The sequence below is a fragment of the Melanerpes formicivorus genome, unplaced genomic scaffold (genome assembly GCF_026170545.1).
Source record: "Melanerpes formicivorus ecotype bairdi unplaced genomic scaffold, bMelFor1.0.p_v2 SCAF_21, whole genome shotgun sequence".
Taxonomy (NCBI): Eukaryota; Metazoa; Chordata; class Aves; order Piciformes; family Picidae; genus Melanerpes; species Melanerpes formicivorus.
Genome location: NW_027142373.1, coordinates 9,864,617 through 9,881,904, shown reverse-complemented (window position 1 = coordinate 9,881,904; position 17,288 = coordinate 9,864,617). Strand labels below are relative to the sequence as shown.

The window sequence follows — 17,288 nt, the reverse complement described above, 5'->3', positions numbered from 1 at the left end:
CTGTGATCCCTGCCTGTTGCACAGCCTGGTCCAGTCTGGAAACCTCCGGGGGGGGCAGGCAGGCCCAGCAAGGAAGCACCTCCATTACCTCTCTTGGACCTGGGAATGGTGGAAAGCTGCTGCTGACCAGATCAGCACATAGATTACCAGCATCTCTCTCCCAAGCAGGGAACCATGTAAGCAGGGAAAAAGGAATGCAGACCAACACATGCTTCCAGACAACCCTGGGAAGTCAAGTGCTCAGACACTGGGTAAAAGAAATCTTTGAAGCTGAGAAATCCATGAGACAAACACTTCCAAAAATAATCAACAAGATTCTTCTCCCTTAGAAAGCTCCAGGTCAGACTCTCCCACAGTCACAACACTGAGCTTGAGGCACTCAAAGACAATCTCCAAGGCGGGACAAGCAGGAAACAGAACAGAGATCTTGCTCTTCCAAGAAGTTACAAGATAGCCATTTCCAGGCATTACACCCAAACCACACAGATCTGCTCCCTGGCTGTGTTTTCCAGGCTGGGAGGTTTGAGTTCAAAGAGGGAGTAGAAAGATTAAGACTGGAACAGGACATACTGAGGCAAGAAGCGGACCCTGTGGGAAGGAGCTTGGGCCTTAGCTCTGTTACCTGGCAGAGCTGCAGGCTCAGGAGCTCTTCATCTACACCCAGGGGCTGCTCAAGCTTGCTAAGGCAGCACCCATGACCAGCAGAAAAAGCTGAAAACCCTCCAAGCCAGCACAGCAACAGCAGGGGCAGGATCCTGGGGCAGAAGGTAAGTGCGGAGGTTCCATGCTGAGGTGATGGCAACCTTGGTCCAGGCTGGGTCAGATGGGACAGATGCTGTGTTCTCCTGTACACCAGCTTCAACTCACCATCTCCCCTGACCTAAGGACCCAGTGAACACAGGCTGCCAGCTTCCCTAGAGCAGGTTGGGACCTTGAGATGTAACATCTCCTAGCTTCAGCTTTGCCAACTGCTTTTGCCTTCCAGTCAGGGTAAGGTTTGAAGTGAGGCCTGAGGAGAACTCAGTCTGTGGATGATTTGGGCATGACCCAGGGGACACTGGCAGAAGCCTCTGCTGACCAGTGCCATGGTTCCACAGTTTCTACCCAAACCCAGCCCAGCAAAACCAAGCCTGGATAGGACAACTTCACACAGCCTGACCTTGCTCCTGGAAGGTCTGAAGGAGAGAAAAAAGCAACACTGCACAAAATTTCAGCCCTGGTTTCCAGTGTGAAGAGCATGGCCCAGCAGTGACTTAGAAGGGGGCACACAGACACCTGTGAGCACTTCACACACTTGTCAGCCTGCTCAGGAGCACTTAGAGCACTGTGCTACTCCACCAGGCCAAGGAGCCACACTGTGGTCACAGGGGGCAGCTGAGACTTGATGACATCGCTTGGAAAAGGCAGAGAAACCATCACCAGCCTTGAGGCCTCATCCTGCCTTGCACAGCCCTGGCAGGATCTGGCTTGGAGGTTTTATCTGTGCTGGATACTGGAGATGACTCAACCGCTCTGGGCTTGTGTGCACCCCCACCAGCTACAAGACATGATGCTGCTCTGCAGGAGAACCTCCCCCTGACAAGACATGCTTGTTTGCCTGGTGTTCAAGGCTTGTCCTGCTTACAGAGCCACTGCCTGCCCCTTGGCATCCTGTGCATTCCAGATGCTGAAGAGAAAGATGCAGGCAGAAGCTGAAGGATAAGCAAAACTGAACAACTGCCTGCAAGCCACAGCAGTGCTCTTTTGAGCCTCCAAGCAGAGTTTGTTCTTTACATCAGCAGGCTAGAAAGTGGTAGAGTGTGTTTGTTGGCCTCAGTAAGAGGGAAGACCATGGCAATAGGGCAGGGGGATTGAAACTACACGATCTTTAAGGTCCTTTCCAAACCAAACTATTCTGTGATTCTACAGTCAGATTCTGGGACTTTATTCTTTCACCATCCTGGAGACAGAGCACCTTCTGCAGCTTTCTCAAGCATCCCCCTCCAGGCAAGGATTAGTGTCTCATTCCAGGAAGGAGCAAGCAGTGAGTCCTACCTCCCAATGGAAGGCAGCTGGAGGCTGCCCACGGAGCCCGGTTACAGCAGCACCACCACAGTACTGACAGAGCAGCTGTTGAGGGAGCACAGGGTTGACAGGAGGCACCACCACTGAAAAATCCTATGCTTTTTATTGCAGTGTTAGTGTTTTGGAGAGCACAGCTGCATTAAGAGGCAGATACTGTTCCAACTCCCTCACGAGACTCTGACACAACAACTCCTCAGCCCCAGGCAGCTCCAAACCCTGCGCCTGCTTTGGCAGCGCAGACGAGCGTTCGAGTGAGGACCTAGACCCTCATGTGACTTGCCACTGAAGAGCAAATAATGATCCAAGGCTCCCAAAATGAAAAGGCCAGTACATTAACTAGCACCCCTTGCCCTGCTGGGAGGCACATGCCAGCCAGTTCCCAGCGCCCCAACACCAGGGGGTGAGCCGCCCAGGGAACGGGCTGCCCTAAGCTGCCCTGCCTGGATGTTCCACTAGCTTAGCTCTGATGAAAGTCCTCCCTGTGCCGTGCAGGAGCTGAGAGGACACTCAGCTGGCAGGGAGCTGCTCTGCTGACCGGGTCTGCCAGCAGCAAGCGTCCCAGCCCAGCGCTCCCGTCCGCACGCTCCCCCCACAGGCTGTCTCCTCTGGCTGCCCGCACGCAGCGGTGCGCAGGCTCCAGTCCCCTCTCAGAAGCTGGCAGCTGCTTGGCTTTTCTTTCCCCCAACTACAGGGCAATGGGGAGCACACTATGAAATAAAAATAATAGTATGAAAAGAAAAAAAAACAAAGGCAACTCAAGAATTCCACAGCACCTCACTGCTCCCCCTCTCTCTGTTCAGATGTGATCCTCCCCACTGCCAGCGGCTGCTCCTATTCACCTGTAAAGTGCTGGTCAGGTTGATTTCTACCTATGAGATCTCACGGCTCAAGACTCTGCAAACCCTCATGCCCCTACACGAATAAAGAGTTGTGTTATGCCTCTAATGTATGGTACTGCCTTTTCATGCATATTTCCTTCTCTTGTGGAAGCCAGGAGAGGGGCAGGGCCGGGTCTAGTCGTCGACGGTGATGTTGCGGAAGAGATAGGCCATGGACTCGCCGTTGTGGATCCGTCGGATGGCTTCGGAGAGAATCAAACTGATATCCACAGTCTTTATCTTGGGGCACTGCAGCTTCTGCACCTCGTGAGGAACTGTGTTGGTTACTACCACCTACAGAGTGCCAGGAAGAACAGACCATTAGCTGTGCTGCTGCTAGGCTCCCTCACCCAACACCTACCGCCCCTCGGGTGGTGCGGACTGGCTGTCAGGGCTCAGGGGGGGAAATCCTTCCCCGTTAGAAAACAAAGACTAAAACACATGGTCTACCCCCATGTGACTGTCCATCTGCCCCTCACATGACAGGCCCCTGGCATAACCACTGCCCCACAACAGTCACCTCCACACAGGCTGGTTCATTTATCATAGTATCAGTCAGGGTTGGAAGGGACCACAAGGATCATCTAGTTCCAACCCCCCTGCCATGGACAGGGACACCCCACACTAGATCAGGCTGCCCAGAGCCTCATCCAGCCTGGGCTTAAACACCTCCAGGGATGAGGCCTCAACCACCTCCCTAGACAACCCATTCCAGGGCTTCATGGTAAAGAACTTCCTCCTCACCTCCAGCCTGAATCTCCCCACCTCCAGCATCATTCCATTCCCCCTAGTCCTATCACTACCTGAGATCCTGAGCAGTCCCTCCCCAGCCTTCTTGTAGCCCCCTTCAGATCCTGGAAGGCCACAATGAGGTCACCTCACAGCCTTATTTTCTCCAGACTGAACAGCCCCAACTCTCTCAGTCTGTCCTCATAGGAGAGGGGCTCCAGCCCTCTGCTCATCCTTGTGGCCCTTCTCTGGACACTACAGGACCTGCATGTGCTCCTAAAGGTGAGGTTTGAATCACTCAAGACATTCTGAATGGACCCAACAGCCTCTCACTGGCTGGGGCAGAAGGACAGACAGAAGGTCTGTGCACTCAGAAAGCAGTCACACGCACCCAGCTGTGGTGAGGGAAGTGCCCAGGCAGGGATGACTAATATCTGTGCACTGGGGGAGAAAAGATACAGAGAGGAGCAGATCTGACCTCGAGCACTCATCACACAGGGGTTTTGGGTTAGCTTTTTTCCATGGAGAGCCAGCTAACCAAAAGCATCTGATGCAAGCAGTCACTTCAGAGCTGAGCTGTGGGGCAGGAGAAGCCCATCAGTGTGTGGGGTTTGGTGCCCTCTCTCAAGCCAGAGCCCTTGCCCTGCAGCCCAGGGAGCAGGCTCACCTCATCGATGGAGGACTCCTCTATCAGACGGGGGGCATCTGCTGACAGCAGCCCATGCGTGGCCATCACGAAGATCTTGTAGGCTCCACGCTCCTTCAGAATCTCTGCAGCAGCCACAAAACTCTCCACATCATCAATGATGTCATCCTGAGAAGAAACAGACAGACAGAAAGCAGCTCAAAACCAGAAGCTGAACCAATGCCTGCAGAGCAGGAGCGGACCTGCAAGGTGCTGCAGCTTTGGTCAGCACACAGCTGACTGAAGTACCCCCTGCCTGCTTCAGCTGCATGGACAGCCACATGCATGGCTTACAGCTGTGAAGGACACTGCCCTGATTTACAGACTGTGTCTTGGAGAGAAGGTAGTCCAGGTTGCCCAGGGAGGTGGTAGAAGCCTCATCCCTGGAGGTTTTTAAGGCCAGGGTGGATGTGGCTCTGGGTAACCTGATCCAGTGTGAGGTGTCCCTGCCTGGCAGGGGGGTTGGAACTGGCTGATCCTTGAGGTCCCTTCCAACCCTGACAATTCTATGCCTGTGCACATCCAGAGCTTCTCTTCAGCAAGGTGGCTTTTTCACAGTGACAGTAGCTGTGTGTTGATTACACACACTGCAGCAGGGCACAGCAAGAATGAGAGGCTCAGCAAGCTCCTTTGGTTGGGTGAGGTTGGGTTTTTTAAAGACTCTGGGAGATTTCTCTGCACATCTTTGGTTTCTTGAGTCCTTGCAGGCACATGACATTTGTAGATTTAAAGGAGCAAGGAGATTTCAGGGTTTAAAGTGGCTCCGACCAGCCTGATCTAGTGTGGGGTGTCCCTGCCCATGGCAGGGGGGTTGGAACTAGATGATCCTTGTGGTGCCTTCCAACCCTGACTGATACTGTGATACTATGAAAGTGCTGAAGTGTGAAGGGTTTTTAACTGTAAGCTGAAATAACCACAGCCAGCAGCAGAACTGGAGAGAACAGTGGTAACAACCACGTTCCCCTCACTACCCTGGCAGTCCCTCCCACTCTCTGGGATAAATCATCTCAAGATGCTAGGAGAAAGCCACCCCACCCTCCTCTCCATCACACTCATACCACAATGATGGCAATTCTTCCTCCAACATCTCCAACCACAGTTATTGGTGGCTTCTCCTTGGCCATCATCACTACAGAAGAAGAAAAGAGAAGCTCAAGTCAGTTAGCCTTGAGTCAAACCACAACAGCTCCACCACACGAGAGGCTCAGCCCTTGACTGCGTCTTGCCTTGATGCCCAGATACAGACATGTGCTTTACATTGCCCTGACACCCACACAAGTGGGTAACCATCATCTTCCTCCTCACATGAAGAGTGCTGCTGCTCAAAGATGGAACTCTCAGTTTCTGGGGGGCACTTCAGAGCCCTCCCAGTGCACAAATCCAAACCTCTAACAGATCCCTGTGCGAGGAGAGTCACAAACCAGCAAAGGGCAGTGACTTCCCTCCTGCTCCAGAACAGGACTGGGGAAAAACAAGAGGGATCTCATACTGGGAACAACAAATGGGCTTCTCTGAGCTGCCCCTAACAAAGGCCACATAGCCTTACAAGGTGCAGGTTTTCACCTGCTGGCCTCAGGAGTCCATACCAAGGATTTGAGACCTGCACTGCACTTTGCTTCCTCTCTTATAGATTAGGCCAGACCGGGTTGGAAGAGACCTTCAAGATCATCAAGTCCAACCTATCACCCAACACCACCTAATCAACTAAACCATTCAACCAAGCACCCTATCAAGTCTCCTCCTAAACACCTCCAGTGATGGTGACTCTACCACCGCCCTGGGCAGCACATTCCAAGGGCAATCACTCTCTCTGTGTAGAATTTCTTCCTAACATCCAGCCTGAACCTCCCCTGGCACAGCTTGAGACTGTGTCCTCTTGTTCTGGGGCTGGTTGCCTGGGAGAAGAGACCAACTCCCACCTGGCTACAACCTCCCTTCAGGTAGTTGTAGAGAGCAATAAGGTCTCCCCTGAGCCTCCTCTTCTCCAGGCTGAGCAACCCCAGCTCCCTCAGCCTCTCCTCACAGGGCTTATCACGTTCCACACACACACACACAAAGCTTTCAGAGCATGCAAGAACCTTAACACCACCTGCTCAGGCAAAGAAGGCTTAGAGGAAGCTTGCACAAGGAAATTTGCTGATTTATTTTGAAGTGGATTAACAGAAAGAACAGGACAGAGTCCACAGCTGGAGCTCAGTGCAACCAGCCACTGGAAGCAGAAGGATACCCTGATGAGCTGTGCTGTCTGCCACATGCTGAGGAGATGCACTGGCAAGTGAAGGATCCACTCCTTCCTGACCCAAATTTGCACTGACATGGCTCATGCCAAAGCTTCCTGAGGAGCAGCCTTTATCCTGAAGCATGAAAAAGTCTGAATGTGGATGCACTGACAGCATCCAGATGTAACAGCTTCCAGACCTGCACCAAACTGCAATCAGCCTCCAATGCAGGCCAGAGACTTTGCTGTGTCCATCAGGGGCAAACCTCTCACTTGCCAGAGGGTGCTGGTTTGTAGAGTGAAGGCAGCAAAAGCTCCCAGCAAGGAAAGAACTCAGTGGTGGGCATCCATATGCCACCAGGTGATAACCTGAGCTGCTCTGACCACTGAAGCAGAGAGGAGCATCCAGCATTTTCTAACAGTTTTTTGGCCCACCAAGATTTTATGCTTTCTACAGGGAGCACAGCAAAGTCTCCTACTGAGGTGCCCTGCATCCCTCCTCTTCCTAAGCTCAGGCCTCTCCAGGATTCTGGCCACAGAGGCTTCTCAAGTGTCAAGGAGTTCTGGACACAACTAGGTAGCAAGATTCTTCTCTTTAAGGTAACATACTTCAATAGAATCCTCAAGCAGCACCAAGGCAGAAGTCATTGCTTGTCAAAAAGCCTGTCTGACCCTCCTGGGTCAGGAAAAAAATCCTACCTGAAACTCCCCATCCTGCAGGGCAGGCTGCTCCAGAGCTATCCCCACAACTCCCCAGTGCCTGGGAATGCCCAGAGTGCAAGCCCAGCTGGGCTGAGTGACTCACACCCAGGGAAAGCAATTTTAAGGACCACAGCTCCAAAGATTCCCATGGAGAGCTGCTGCCCAGCTCCACAACCTGCTCCCCAGCCTGCTTTTCTGGAAGCCTGCACAAACTGTACACAGAAAGTGACCAACAGCTCTGCTCTGAGCCAAGCTACACCACTCACCCTTAGGTTTTGCAGCTGGCTTGGAGTGAAGAGCTAACTTCTCCTTGGAGCACAGGCTGCCCAGCCTCCCCTGCACTGTGACTTCTGAGGCTCCTCTCAAATGCAAAGCCACATCTACATCCTGAAGGCAAAATGCTCTCAGGAGAAGGAAGAGGGTTTGTAATAAAGTAAAGATTAAGCATCACAAGAGATAAACAGAGCATAAGTTTCAATTACAGGCACTACCTACCTGCTCAGATTCATTATTAGCTCATTATCTAGCTTGGACAGGAATAAAACTGCTGGTGGGAGCTGTCAAATGCCAGCAGGGTGACATCTGGCTGCCAAGCCCACTCCTTCCAGTGCCCCCCTGCCCCAATCACAACCACTTCTGTTGACAAGAGCCAGTTGGATGATTTCCCTCTGCCATCAGACCTTACACCACTGGGACTGCTGGTGAGGTGCACACAGCAGGAAGAGCTGGTCAAGGGCCTTGGTTCATGTGCCACCTGAGATGGGAAGTCCCAAAGACTGAACTGGACAAGAAAGGAGGCACAGCAGAGAGGCTAAGAACAGAGACTTGCAGCATTGTCATTCCTCACTCTGGCTGCATTTGCACCTCTGCCTGGCAGAGTGCAGCTCCGTGGCAAGAGGCTGTGACACAACCAGGATGCAGTAGAAGCTTGCAGTCTGCTTCCAGACAAATATTACCTTGGTATCCTGCACCTCCAGTAACAGAGCTCAGCTCACTCAAACCCAGCTACCCATCAGAACAGAAAAGGGGAGAGAAAAAACAACTTTCTACTGAGAGTTTTGGACAAGTTTGCCCCCTCACCCACCCCACATCTCACCCACAGCCTGACTGTGCTGCATGTGTGCCTTAGGCATGCAGGAATGTAAGGTCATCAGTCTGCAGGAGATAAAATAGGCAAGTGGTGAGACACAGCAAACCAGTTTGTGTTTGCATAGCTGAGGACTGAGAAGAATTTTCCACTAGGGCAATAACTAAACTGGACAAGGCCACACTTCTGTGTGAGCCACCACTTAGGGAGCTCTCTAGCAGCACAAGCTCCCACAGATGAGCTTCCTTAAAGGTAGGAAATAAACATGCAGTCCTATCAATGCCCTGGTAGCAGATGAATGTCAGCTAGAGATATCTTGGAGGACAGCCTCCTCTTCGGTGTGGGAGGGGAAGGGAAAGGCCAAGAGCAACCAGGCAAATTCCTGGTTTGTTGGAAGGGTGTGAAAAATTCCCCTTGCCAATCAAGATGAAGCCCCAAACTACATTCCCAAACCCCACCTGTCCCCCAAGGCCCAAGCAGAGGCTCACCAGCATTGTTTAACTGGGTGTATTGTAGCAAGTGATGACTGGGGTCATGGAAAACACCTACAGTCTTACTTGCCTCCCCTCACAGCCTGCCCACAAACTGGCTGGATGCTCTCCCTGAACTTCAAAAGAGGCAGGAGACACATAGCAGCAGCCCTCACCACTGCTGGTACCACAAAGCTTGGCTGCATGATGGAGCCATCAGTCCCTACCACACGCAGCAGCACGAGTGCTTCCCACAGCCACTGCACTCAGGTCTGCCCCACCACCATCCTCCCAACAGCTGACATCCTTCCAAGGGGGAGCTGGATTTTGCCTGCACTGTTGTTGTTTGGCTGCTGCTGTTGCAGGAGGGCTGGCAGTTCTCAGAACACAGGTTTCCTCCTCCTTTTCCCCCCGCCTCTTTGCTCTCTTCTCTCAAACCAGCAGCTTTGCAACAGATGGCAAGAACAGAGGAAGGAGCTCAGCACTGCTCTCAGAAAACCTCTTCACTCTAAGCCACATAGACCTCAAGACCTTCTCAAAACAGAGACTGGAACACAACCACCTTGCTGCCAAGGTGAAGAAAATTTCCAGCATTAGGAATGAGTACAGCAAGAGGAGAAGTCAGAGGCAGCCCTCCCCTCCACAGTGGGGGCAGCAGCCTGCCCCAGTGGCTGCTCCCATGGCAGTCACACTCATTTCACACTCACACTCACTTCACACTCATGGAAATCACACTCATTTCTTTCCTGTTTCATTTGCTCCATGAATTTTGCTGCTGAGAGCTACAAAGGCACCACCTTTACCAGAAGGTTGTCACCTGGCACTTGCTGAGTGGGCAGAGCCAAGGAGAACACCACTGGTGCTTCCTCTGTGCCTTCTCCTGCGGCCTTCCCACGAGAGACGTTCCACCGGCCCAACTGCCATCAGCTTGGTTACCCCTACACGGCCAAGCCAACAGCCATTTCCCCCCCAAACCACGTGGCTGGTGCCCACAGAGAAGCTGATTCTTACAGGGCAGCTCCAGGCCAGGGTGCACAGTGGCGTTTTTGACCATGGGAGGGGAGTGTCTTCCATCGTCCATGTCCTGCTCCGTGCACTGCGCCTCGCCGTGGATCACCGCCAGCCCCAGGCGAAGTCTCTCGGCGTAAGACTGAGCCCTGCAGGACGACCACGGCATGTCAGGAAGATGTTGCATTGATGCATCTTCACAGCCCAGTGCAGCAGACCTCTCCCAGACCCAAGAGGGCGAGCAAAGGCTGTTCCCCAGCGTGAAGCTTTGCTGGAAGCAACTTTCCAATCCTCCTCAATATTCCGAAGCCCCCTCGGCCCCTTGGCTCCACCGCAGAGCTCTCCTGGTACTGCTCCACAGGGTGCTTGCTGAGATGGTCAGCCACTGCTGAAACTCATGCAGCAGGTCTGACCCTGGCACCAAGGGAAGAACCCAGCTCTGCAGCTGCACAGACCTCCAGTTTATTCCCACAGGGGTGGGACTGCACAATTCAGCTCCCACCCACACCGTGTCCATCCTGTTCCCATCCACAAAGGACTTAGGGACCATATCACTGAATCATTTTGGTTGGAAAAGACCTTGAAGTTCACTTGAGTCCAACCATTCTCTAACTCTACCAAGGCTGGTGCTAAAGCATGTCCCTCAGCACCACATCTCTGTGTCTTTTGAACTCCTCTGTGGATGGGGATTCAACCACCTCCCTGGGGAGCCTGCTCTGGTCTTTGAGAACCCTTTCAGTGAGGACGTTTCCTCTAGTACCCAACCTAAACCTACCCTGGTGCAACTTCAGGCCATTTCCTCTTGTCCACCACTTGCTCCTAGGGAGGAAAGACCAACCCTCACCCCACTACAACCTCCTTTCAGGGAGTGGAAGAGAGCTGATCCATGTGTGACTCTCCCATATCTTTCCTGGTGCATTTCCCATCACCCCAAACCTTCCCCAAGTTACTTTTAACCAGGCAGTAAAGCATCCATTTACCTTTTAGCTGCATCAGGAGATTTGGCTACAATAACTGCATTTCTGTAATCTGGAATCTGGAAGTGAGAAGGAGTTATTTAAGTCAAGAGCTTTTCACTGGTGAGTACCTGCTTTGACACATGGCTGACCAATCCCACCCCTCCCCAGCCCCAAACCTTTGCTCTGTGGCACCTGCACTCATTTCCAACCCCAGCAGCTTTGTGTTCTGCCCCAAAGGCAACACCACTAAGTTTAGCACAGACAATGCTCCAGGCCCTGCTCTGCACAGGGCTGCAGCCCTCTGTCTCCTTCCCAGCTGGTGCCCACAAGCTGTGGTCTGCAGTGCTGAGTTGAAGACACAGGGCACAGAGCAGGGAAGGAAGGGGAAAGTGTGGTGATGGCATCTGGGGGCCAGAGGTATCAGACCCTGGCACTCATCAGCCTGCTAAGCCCCAGACCCTGTGGCAGAGCAGGCACTGGCCTTGTGTTCAAGATGGGCAAAGGTGAGAACCTTCACAGTGCTCAACCTACCCCACATGGAGCAGCTGCAGGGCAAGGTCTGAACCCAGGGACTGCTCTTCCAGTGTGGGCATAAATCATCATCCTTGGCACATGGAAAATGAAACCTCCCTGCCCTGCCCCCAGCCCCGCTGTGCTCAGCATTCCTACACTCAGCCCAAGACAAAGTCTATCAATAATTCAGAGCAGCCAGACATCCAGTGCTGAACAAAAGGCGAGCAGAGACCCTCTCACAGGACTGAAAAGGTGATTAGAGGCAGGAGCATAAATAACAGAGAGCCAAGCTCCCCTCCCGCTTATGGCCAAGAGCCCAATTCCCATCCAGGTACAATCACACAGCACAACATTTTTCCCCCTTTCCTGTGAAACATGGAATAGGTGTGTGTCCCCCCCCAAAAGTGAAGTAATGCTTGAGCAGAGTGACTGCCTGAGGCAGAGCACAACCTCTGCATGAGCAGAGGCCCAGCACTGCTGCCACACCGAGACAAGTTGATAATGTACAGAGCTAGAGTAACCTCACTTCTTCCTGTATATACTGCAGCAAGAAAGGGGATGCTCTCAGGTTGTCTACTGGGAAGCTGAAGAAGCCTTGGATCTCCTTTTGGTGAAGATCCATAGTGATGATGTGTGTTAAACCTAAGGGGAAAACAAACAGACAACAACAATTCATTGGAGGGGGCCTTGAGCAACAGAAGGAGTAACTGGCCCGTGGAATGTGCTGCCCAGGGAGGTATTGGGGGTCACACTCTCCCTGGAGGTGTCCAAAAAAGGACTGGGGGTGGCACTGGGAGCCATGGTTCAGTTGTCAGGAGGTGTTAGTTATTAGGCAATAAGTTGGACTTGATCATCTCTGAGGTCCTTTCCAACCTGGTTGATTCCATCCTTCCAGTGGAAGGTGTCCCTGCCAAAGCCAGGGGGCTTGGCACTAGCTGATCTTCAAGGTCCCTTCCAACCCATTCTGTGGATCTATGAATCCATTGAGATGACTCCCATGAGGCTGGAGCTGCTCACATATTTCCATGTCCCAGACTGTTTTAGCCATTGCTCAGGCTGCTACACCAGGAGATAAACCAGGCACCAGCAAGAGAAACTGAAGAGTCCCCAAGCCCCCCTGAGGAAGAGGCATGTGACAAACCACAGCACCAGGCTGACACTCTCATTGCAGTGTGACACTTCTAGGCCACCTCCCCAGGTGCAAGTTACAAAGAAGCACAAATCAAGCTGAAGAAAATGGATTCCCCCAAAGGGGCTCAAGGGTTCAGCAGCACATCCCCCACGCCCAGCAGCCAGCCAGCCTGCCTCTGGCGTGCCCAGCAGCATCCCAGCCCTGCCAGGCTGCTGCTGCTCCTGGGACACTCACCTGCTTTGGCAAGCATTGAAGCCAGCAGCTTGCAGACTATAGAGCCTCTCTTCCTCATCTTGCTCTGTTTGCTGTAGGGGAAGTAAGGGATGACCCCGATGATGTTCCTGGCGCAGGAGGTCTTCAGCGCGTAGGCCATGATCAGCAGCTCCATGACAGCAGTGTTCACATCTCTAGGAGAATTGAGAAGCAGCCCAAGTGTGAGCAGGTGTTTTTCCAACCCAACCCCTTGCCCCACACCTCTCCTCAACAGACAAACAGATGGCTGCACCCAAAGAGTGGCTGTCAATGGCTCCATGTCCCGGTGGAGTCCCTCAGGGATCAGTCCTGGGACCTGTCTTGTTCAACATCTTTGGGGGTGCCATGGATAGTGGCATTGAGTGCACCCTCAGCAAGTTTGCTGATGACACCAAGCTGGGTGGTGCAGCAGACATGCTGGAGGGAAGGGAGGCCATCCAGAGGGACCTGGACAGGCTGGAGAGGTGGGCACAGGCCAACCTCATGAGGTTCAATAAGAGCAAGTCCTGCATCTGGGTCGAGGCAATCCCAGGCACAAATACAGGCTGGGCAGTGACTGGCTGGAAAGCAGCCCTGAGGAGAGAGACTTGGGGGTGCTGGTGGAGGAGAAGCTCAACAGGAGCTCTCAGTGTGCACTTGCAGCCCAGAAAGCCAATCAGATCCTGGGCTGCATCAGGAGAAGTGTGGCCAGCAGGTCAAGGGAGGAGATCCTCCCCCTCTACTCAGCCCTGGTAAGACCCCACCTGGAGTACTGCCTCCAGTTCTGGAGCCCCTGTTACAAGAGGGATCTGGAGGTGCTGGAAGGTGTCCAGAGAAGGGCCACGAGGGTGAACAGAGGGCTGGAGCACCTCTCCTGTGAGGACAGACTGAAGGAGTTGGGGCTGTTCAGTCTGGAGAAGAGAAGGCTCTGAGGTGACCTCATTGTGGCCTTCCAGTATCTGAAGGGGGCCTACAGGAAGGCTGGGGAGGGACTTCTCAGGATCTCAGGGAGTGATAGGACTAGGGGGAATGGAATGAAGCTGGAGGTGGGGAGATTCAGGCTGGAGGTGAGGAGGAAGTTCTTCACCATGAGAGTGGTGAAGCCTTGGAAAGGGTTGGGGCACCGTCCCTGGGGGTGTTTAAGCCCAGGCTGGATGAGGCTCTGGCCAGGCTGATCTAGTGTGGGCTGTCCCTGCCCATAGCAGGGGGGTTGGAACTAGATGATCCTTGTGGTCCCTTCCAACCCTGACTGATACTATGATACTATGACCTCCAAGCCAATAATGCTGCATCCTCTGCTAATGCATGCAAGACCCAGGCTGCCGTTGCATGACTCCTGTCATCGTGCCCCAGCACCTCACCCTCAACTGCTAGGTGTGCAGGACATGGCTGCAGCGCTCAGGAGGGGTGGACTGCAGTTTGACTGTGCATCCCAACACAAGGTGCATGACGTTTTCCCTCCATCATCACACCAAACAAACAAAGGGAAGAAATACCACCTCCCACAGTGCACTGTGACATAAACCAGTCTTTTATAGGTTGGACACGATGATCTTGAAGGTCTCTTCCAACCTGGTTTATTCTGTTCTATTCTATTTATGAGAAGGAACACACAGGCAGCCAGCACAGCTCCACCCACCCTGGGTTTATGAGGCTGGGTTTAGTTTGCAACAATACACGGCAGGTTGTTTTTCCTGCCTTTAAGAAACACTGCACTGTGAAACAGGGCAAAGCCCAGACTCATCACCTGGGTAGAGATCAGCATCTCCATGCTGGCCAGAGATCACAGCATCACAGTATAACTAAGGTTGGAAGAGACCTCGAGGATCATTGAGTCCAGCCTGTCACCACAGACCCCATGACTAGACCATGGCACCAAGTGCCACATCCAATCCCCTCTTGAACACCTCCAGGGATGGGGACTCCACCACCTCCCTGGGCAGCACATTCCAATGACGAACGACTCGCTCGGTGATGAACATTCTCCTCACCTCCAGTCTAAACCTCCCCTGGCACAGCTTGAGACTGTGTCCTCTTGTTCTGGTGCTGGTTGCCTGGGAGAAGAGACCAACCCCTTCCCGGTTGGAAGGGATCTCTGGAGTTCTTCTAGTCATAGAATCATAGAGGGGTTTGGGTTGGAAAGGACCTCCAAAGGTCACCAAGTCCAGGAAGGGGTTGGTCTCTTCTCCCGGACAACCAGAACAAGAGGACACAGTCTCAAGCTGTGCCAGGGGAGGTTTAGGTTCAAGGTGAGGAGAAAGGTCTTCACTGAGAGAGTCATTGGAGTGTGCTGCCCAGGGAGGTGGTGGAGTCACCATCCCTGGAGGTGTTCAAGAGGGGATTGGATGTGGCACTTGGTGCCATGGTCTAGTCATGAGGTCTGTGGTGACAGGTTGGACTCGATGATCCTCGAGGTCTCTTCCAACCTTTGTGATACTGTGATGTCCAACTCCCCCTGCACTGAGCAGGGTCATCCCCCACCAGAGCAGGCTGCAGTGACAGAGCAGGAGCTGCCTGAGCCATCCTTCCACACAGCAGCAGAGGACCACACAGCACCGAGCAGACTAAAGCTCTGCAGAGCTTTTGGGATGCCACCCAGACGTGGCTCGAGGATCCGTTTCCCTCCTGACTGCCGCGGACGCCTTCCCCTTCAACGAGCGGGGAAAAAACACTTTCCAAGCCTCCTTCTGTGTGGCCTGTGACAAAGCTCTAACCACTTCCATCCCTCCCCTTTTCCTTCAGAGATTAACCTCCATTTGTGCCTCTTCGTTGGCGAGGGCTGCGGGGCTCCGCGCTGCCGCCGGCCTCGCCAGCCCCCCGCGCACGACGCGGCGTGCACACAAGAAACCTTTGTTAGCTCTGAAGCACCCAAGCCAAGAATTACATAAAACACAGCCCCCTGCCACGTAGGACAACGAGCAAACAAAGAACTGTTTCTTCCCTTTGGTGGTTTTTCTTTTCTCCCCCCTCAGCTGTGCCAGCAGGGCTGGGAGAAGAGCGAAAGATGCTGCTATCGGTGGTGGCTCAAAAAGCAACGTGGCCAAGTTTCAGCCTATTTAAAGTTCATCCCAGAAACTCAGCAGCTCTCCCTCATTAGTTTTCAAATTACTCTTAAAACCACCCTAATAATTACCCACAGAGATCACAGAATGGTTTGGGATGGAAGGGATCTTAAAAAAATCATGTAGTTCATAGAATGGTCTGGGGGACAAAGGACCCTCCAAAGAGCATCCGGTCCAAACCCCCTCCACACCTAGCTCCAACCCTGCTGCCATGGGTAGGGACACCTCCCACTAAACATTCCTATGGGAAGCAGATAGAGAACAAGAGTGCTCCTGGGAGAAAGGGTTATCACTGCTTTCAAAAGGCACCAGCAGTGCCCATGCTGCTGTGGGACGCTGCTGGCCACAGCGATGCAGAGATTACTCAAGGAGGAGCACCTCGCTCAGGGTTCCAGCAGGACCCCACGCTGGGCTCCAGGAAGCTCCTGCAGACCAGCCAGCACAGACACCAGGCAGATGTGGATGCATCTGTCCCACCAGCAGTGCCCAAGGTGGGTGGGCTGGGGGTGCTCATGGAGGCAAGGGGCACCCCCACGGGTGCTTTGTGCTGAGCCAGGTGCCACACTGACCTGACCTGCTCCTCTGCAAGGGGCACTGACACCGTCCCAGGGCCCAGTTTGGGGCAAGGACAAGTTGGGAGGAAAGAACATTTGTGGTGAAACCCCAACCACAGCATCTCCAAAACAGATCCCAGCAGGGCACCCAACCTCCTCCCTGCCCTCCCCACCTCCTGCCCTGAAGCCAGGCTCACAGTCACTGCTGGCAAGCCTGAGCCAAGACCGCACACGGGGCCTGTCAGCTCATTCCCAGGACACTCAGAGCCAGCTCAGCTACCCCCCACACACCACTTACCACCCACCCCACTCCAGCAGCCCAGAGCCTCCCCAGCCCTGCCTGGAGATCCTTGTTCTTGGGGCTGTGCAAATGGTCTGTGTGAAGCTGCCAATGGACTCTGCAGCAGCACTCGGCACTGAAAGACTCCGTTTGCTTTCCCTTTATCACTGAACTCCCAGCCCTTTCACTTTGCCATGCTCTCAGCATGAGTCTTCCCTCTTAGGAATGCTCATCCACACACCAACAGCCTGGGATGATATCCATCTTGCTAATATCTTTAGTTTTGCTGTATGCTTTGTGGACAGGCAGCTTTTATCCAACACTCAGCTCTTTCTGTTCCCTCTCTGTGCATTTCAGATGCAGACTGTGAATTCACACTGCAGCATAACAAGGCTGACTCCCTCTCTGGCTCCCTCCCTCCCATCCCCTAATATTCTGTTTACTTTTCAAACCACCACTGAGTGCAGAAGCCCTATTCTTAGACTATTCCCCACAGGTGGTGTTTTTTTCCCCCCCCTCTCCTGCAGAGCTCCCTCAAACTCACTGCAAAACTGAGATGCCCTTGAACCTGTCCTCTAAAGCAATGCAGCAAGGCACAGCTGCACCTCAGCAGTCTAAGGTGACTTGGCTTGCACAGAGGAGTGCTCCTCACCTGGAGGGCCTTGAAGATATTGGCTACAAAAAAGGGCTCCCAACACTGAATTCTCTCTATGGTA

General features: G+C 53.3%; 1 protein-coding gene across 7 annotated transcripts in view; it reads right to left on the bottom strand.

Moving 5' to 3' along the window:
* Positions 1–2,145: 2,145 nt before the first annotated feature.
* PRPSAP1 (phosphoribosyl pyrophosphate synthetase associated protein 1) overlaps positions 2,146–17,288 on the bottom strand; it is a 33,671-nt gene continuing 18,528 nt past the window's right edge. For all 7 annotated transcript variants that reach the window (XM_068151462.1, XM_068151460.1, XM_068151457.1 and 4 more), the window contains 7 exons: positions 12,680–12,852; positions 11,840–11,955; positions 10,822–10,877; positions 9,845–9,990; positions 5,415–5,485; positions 4,339–4,485; positions 2,146–3,236 (listed from right to left, as the gene is read on the bottom strand). In XM_068151462.1, the coding sequence (XP_068007563.1) occupies positions 3,078–3,236; positions 4,339–4,485; positions 5,415–5,485; positions 9,845–9,990; positions 10,822–10,877; positions 11,840–11,955; positions 12,680–12,852 (868 nt within the window). In that variant the 3' untranslated portion in view covers positions 2,146–3,077. The remainder of the gene's footprint in view (positions 3,237–4,338; positions 4,486–5,414; positions 5,486–9,844; positions 9,991–10,821; positions 10,878–11,839; positions 11,956–12,679; positions 12,853–17,288) is intronic.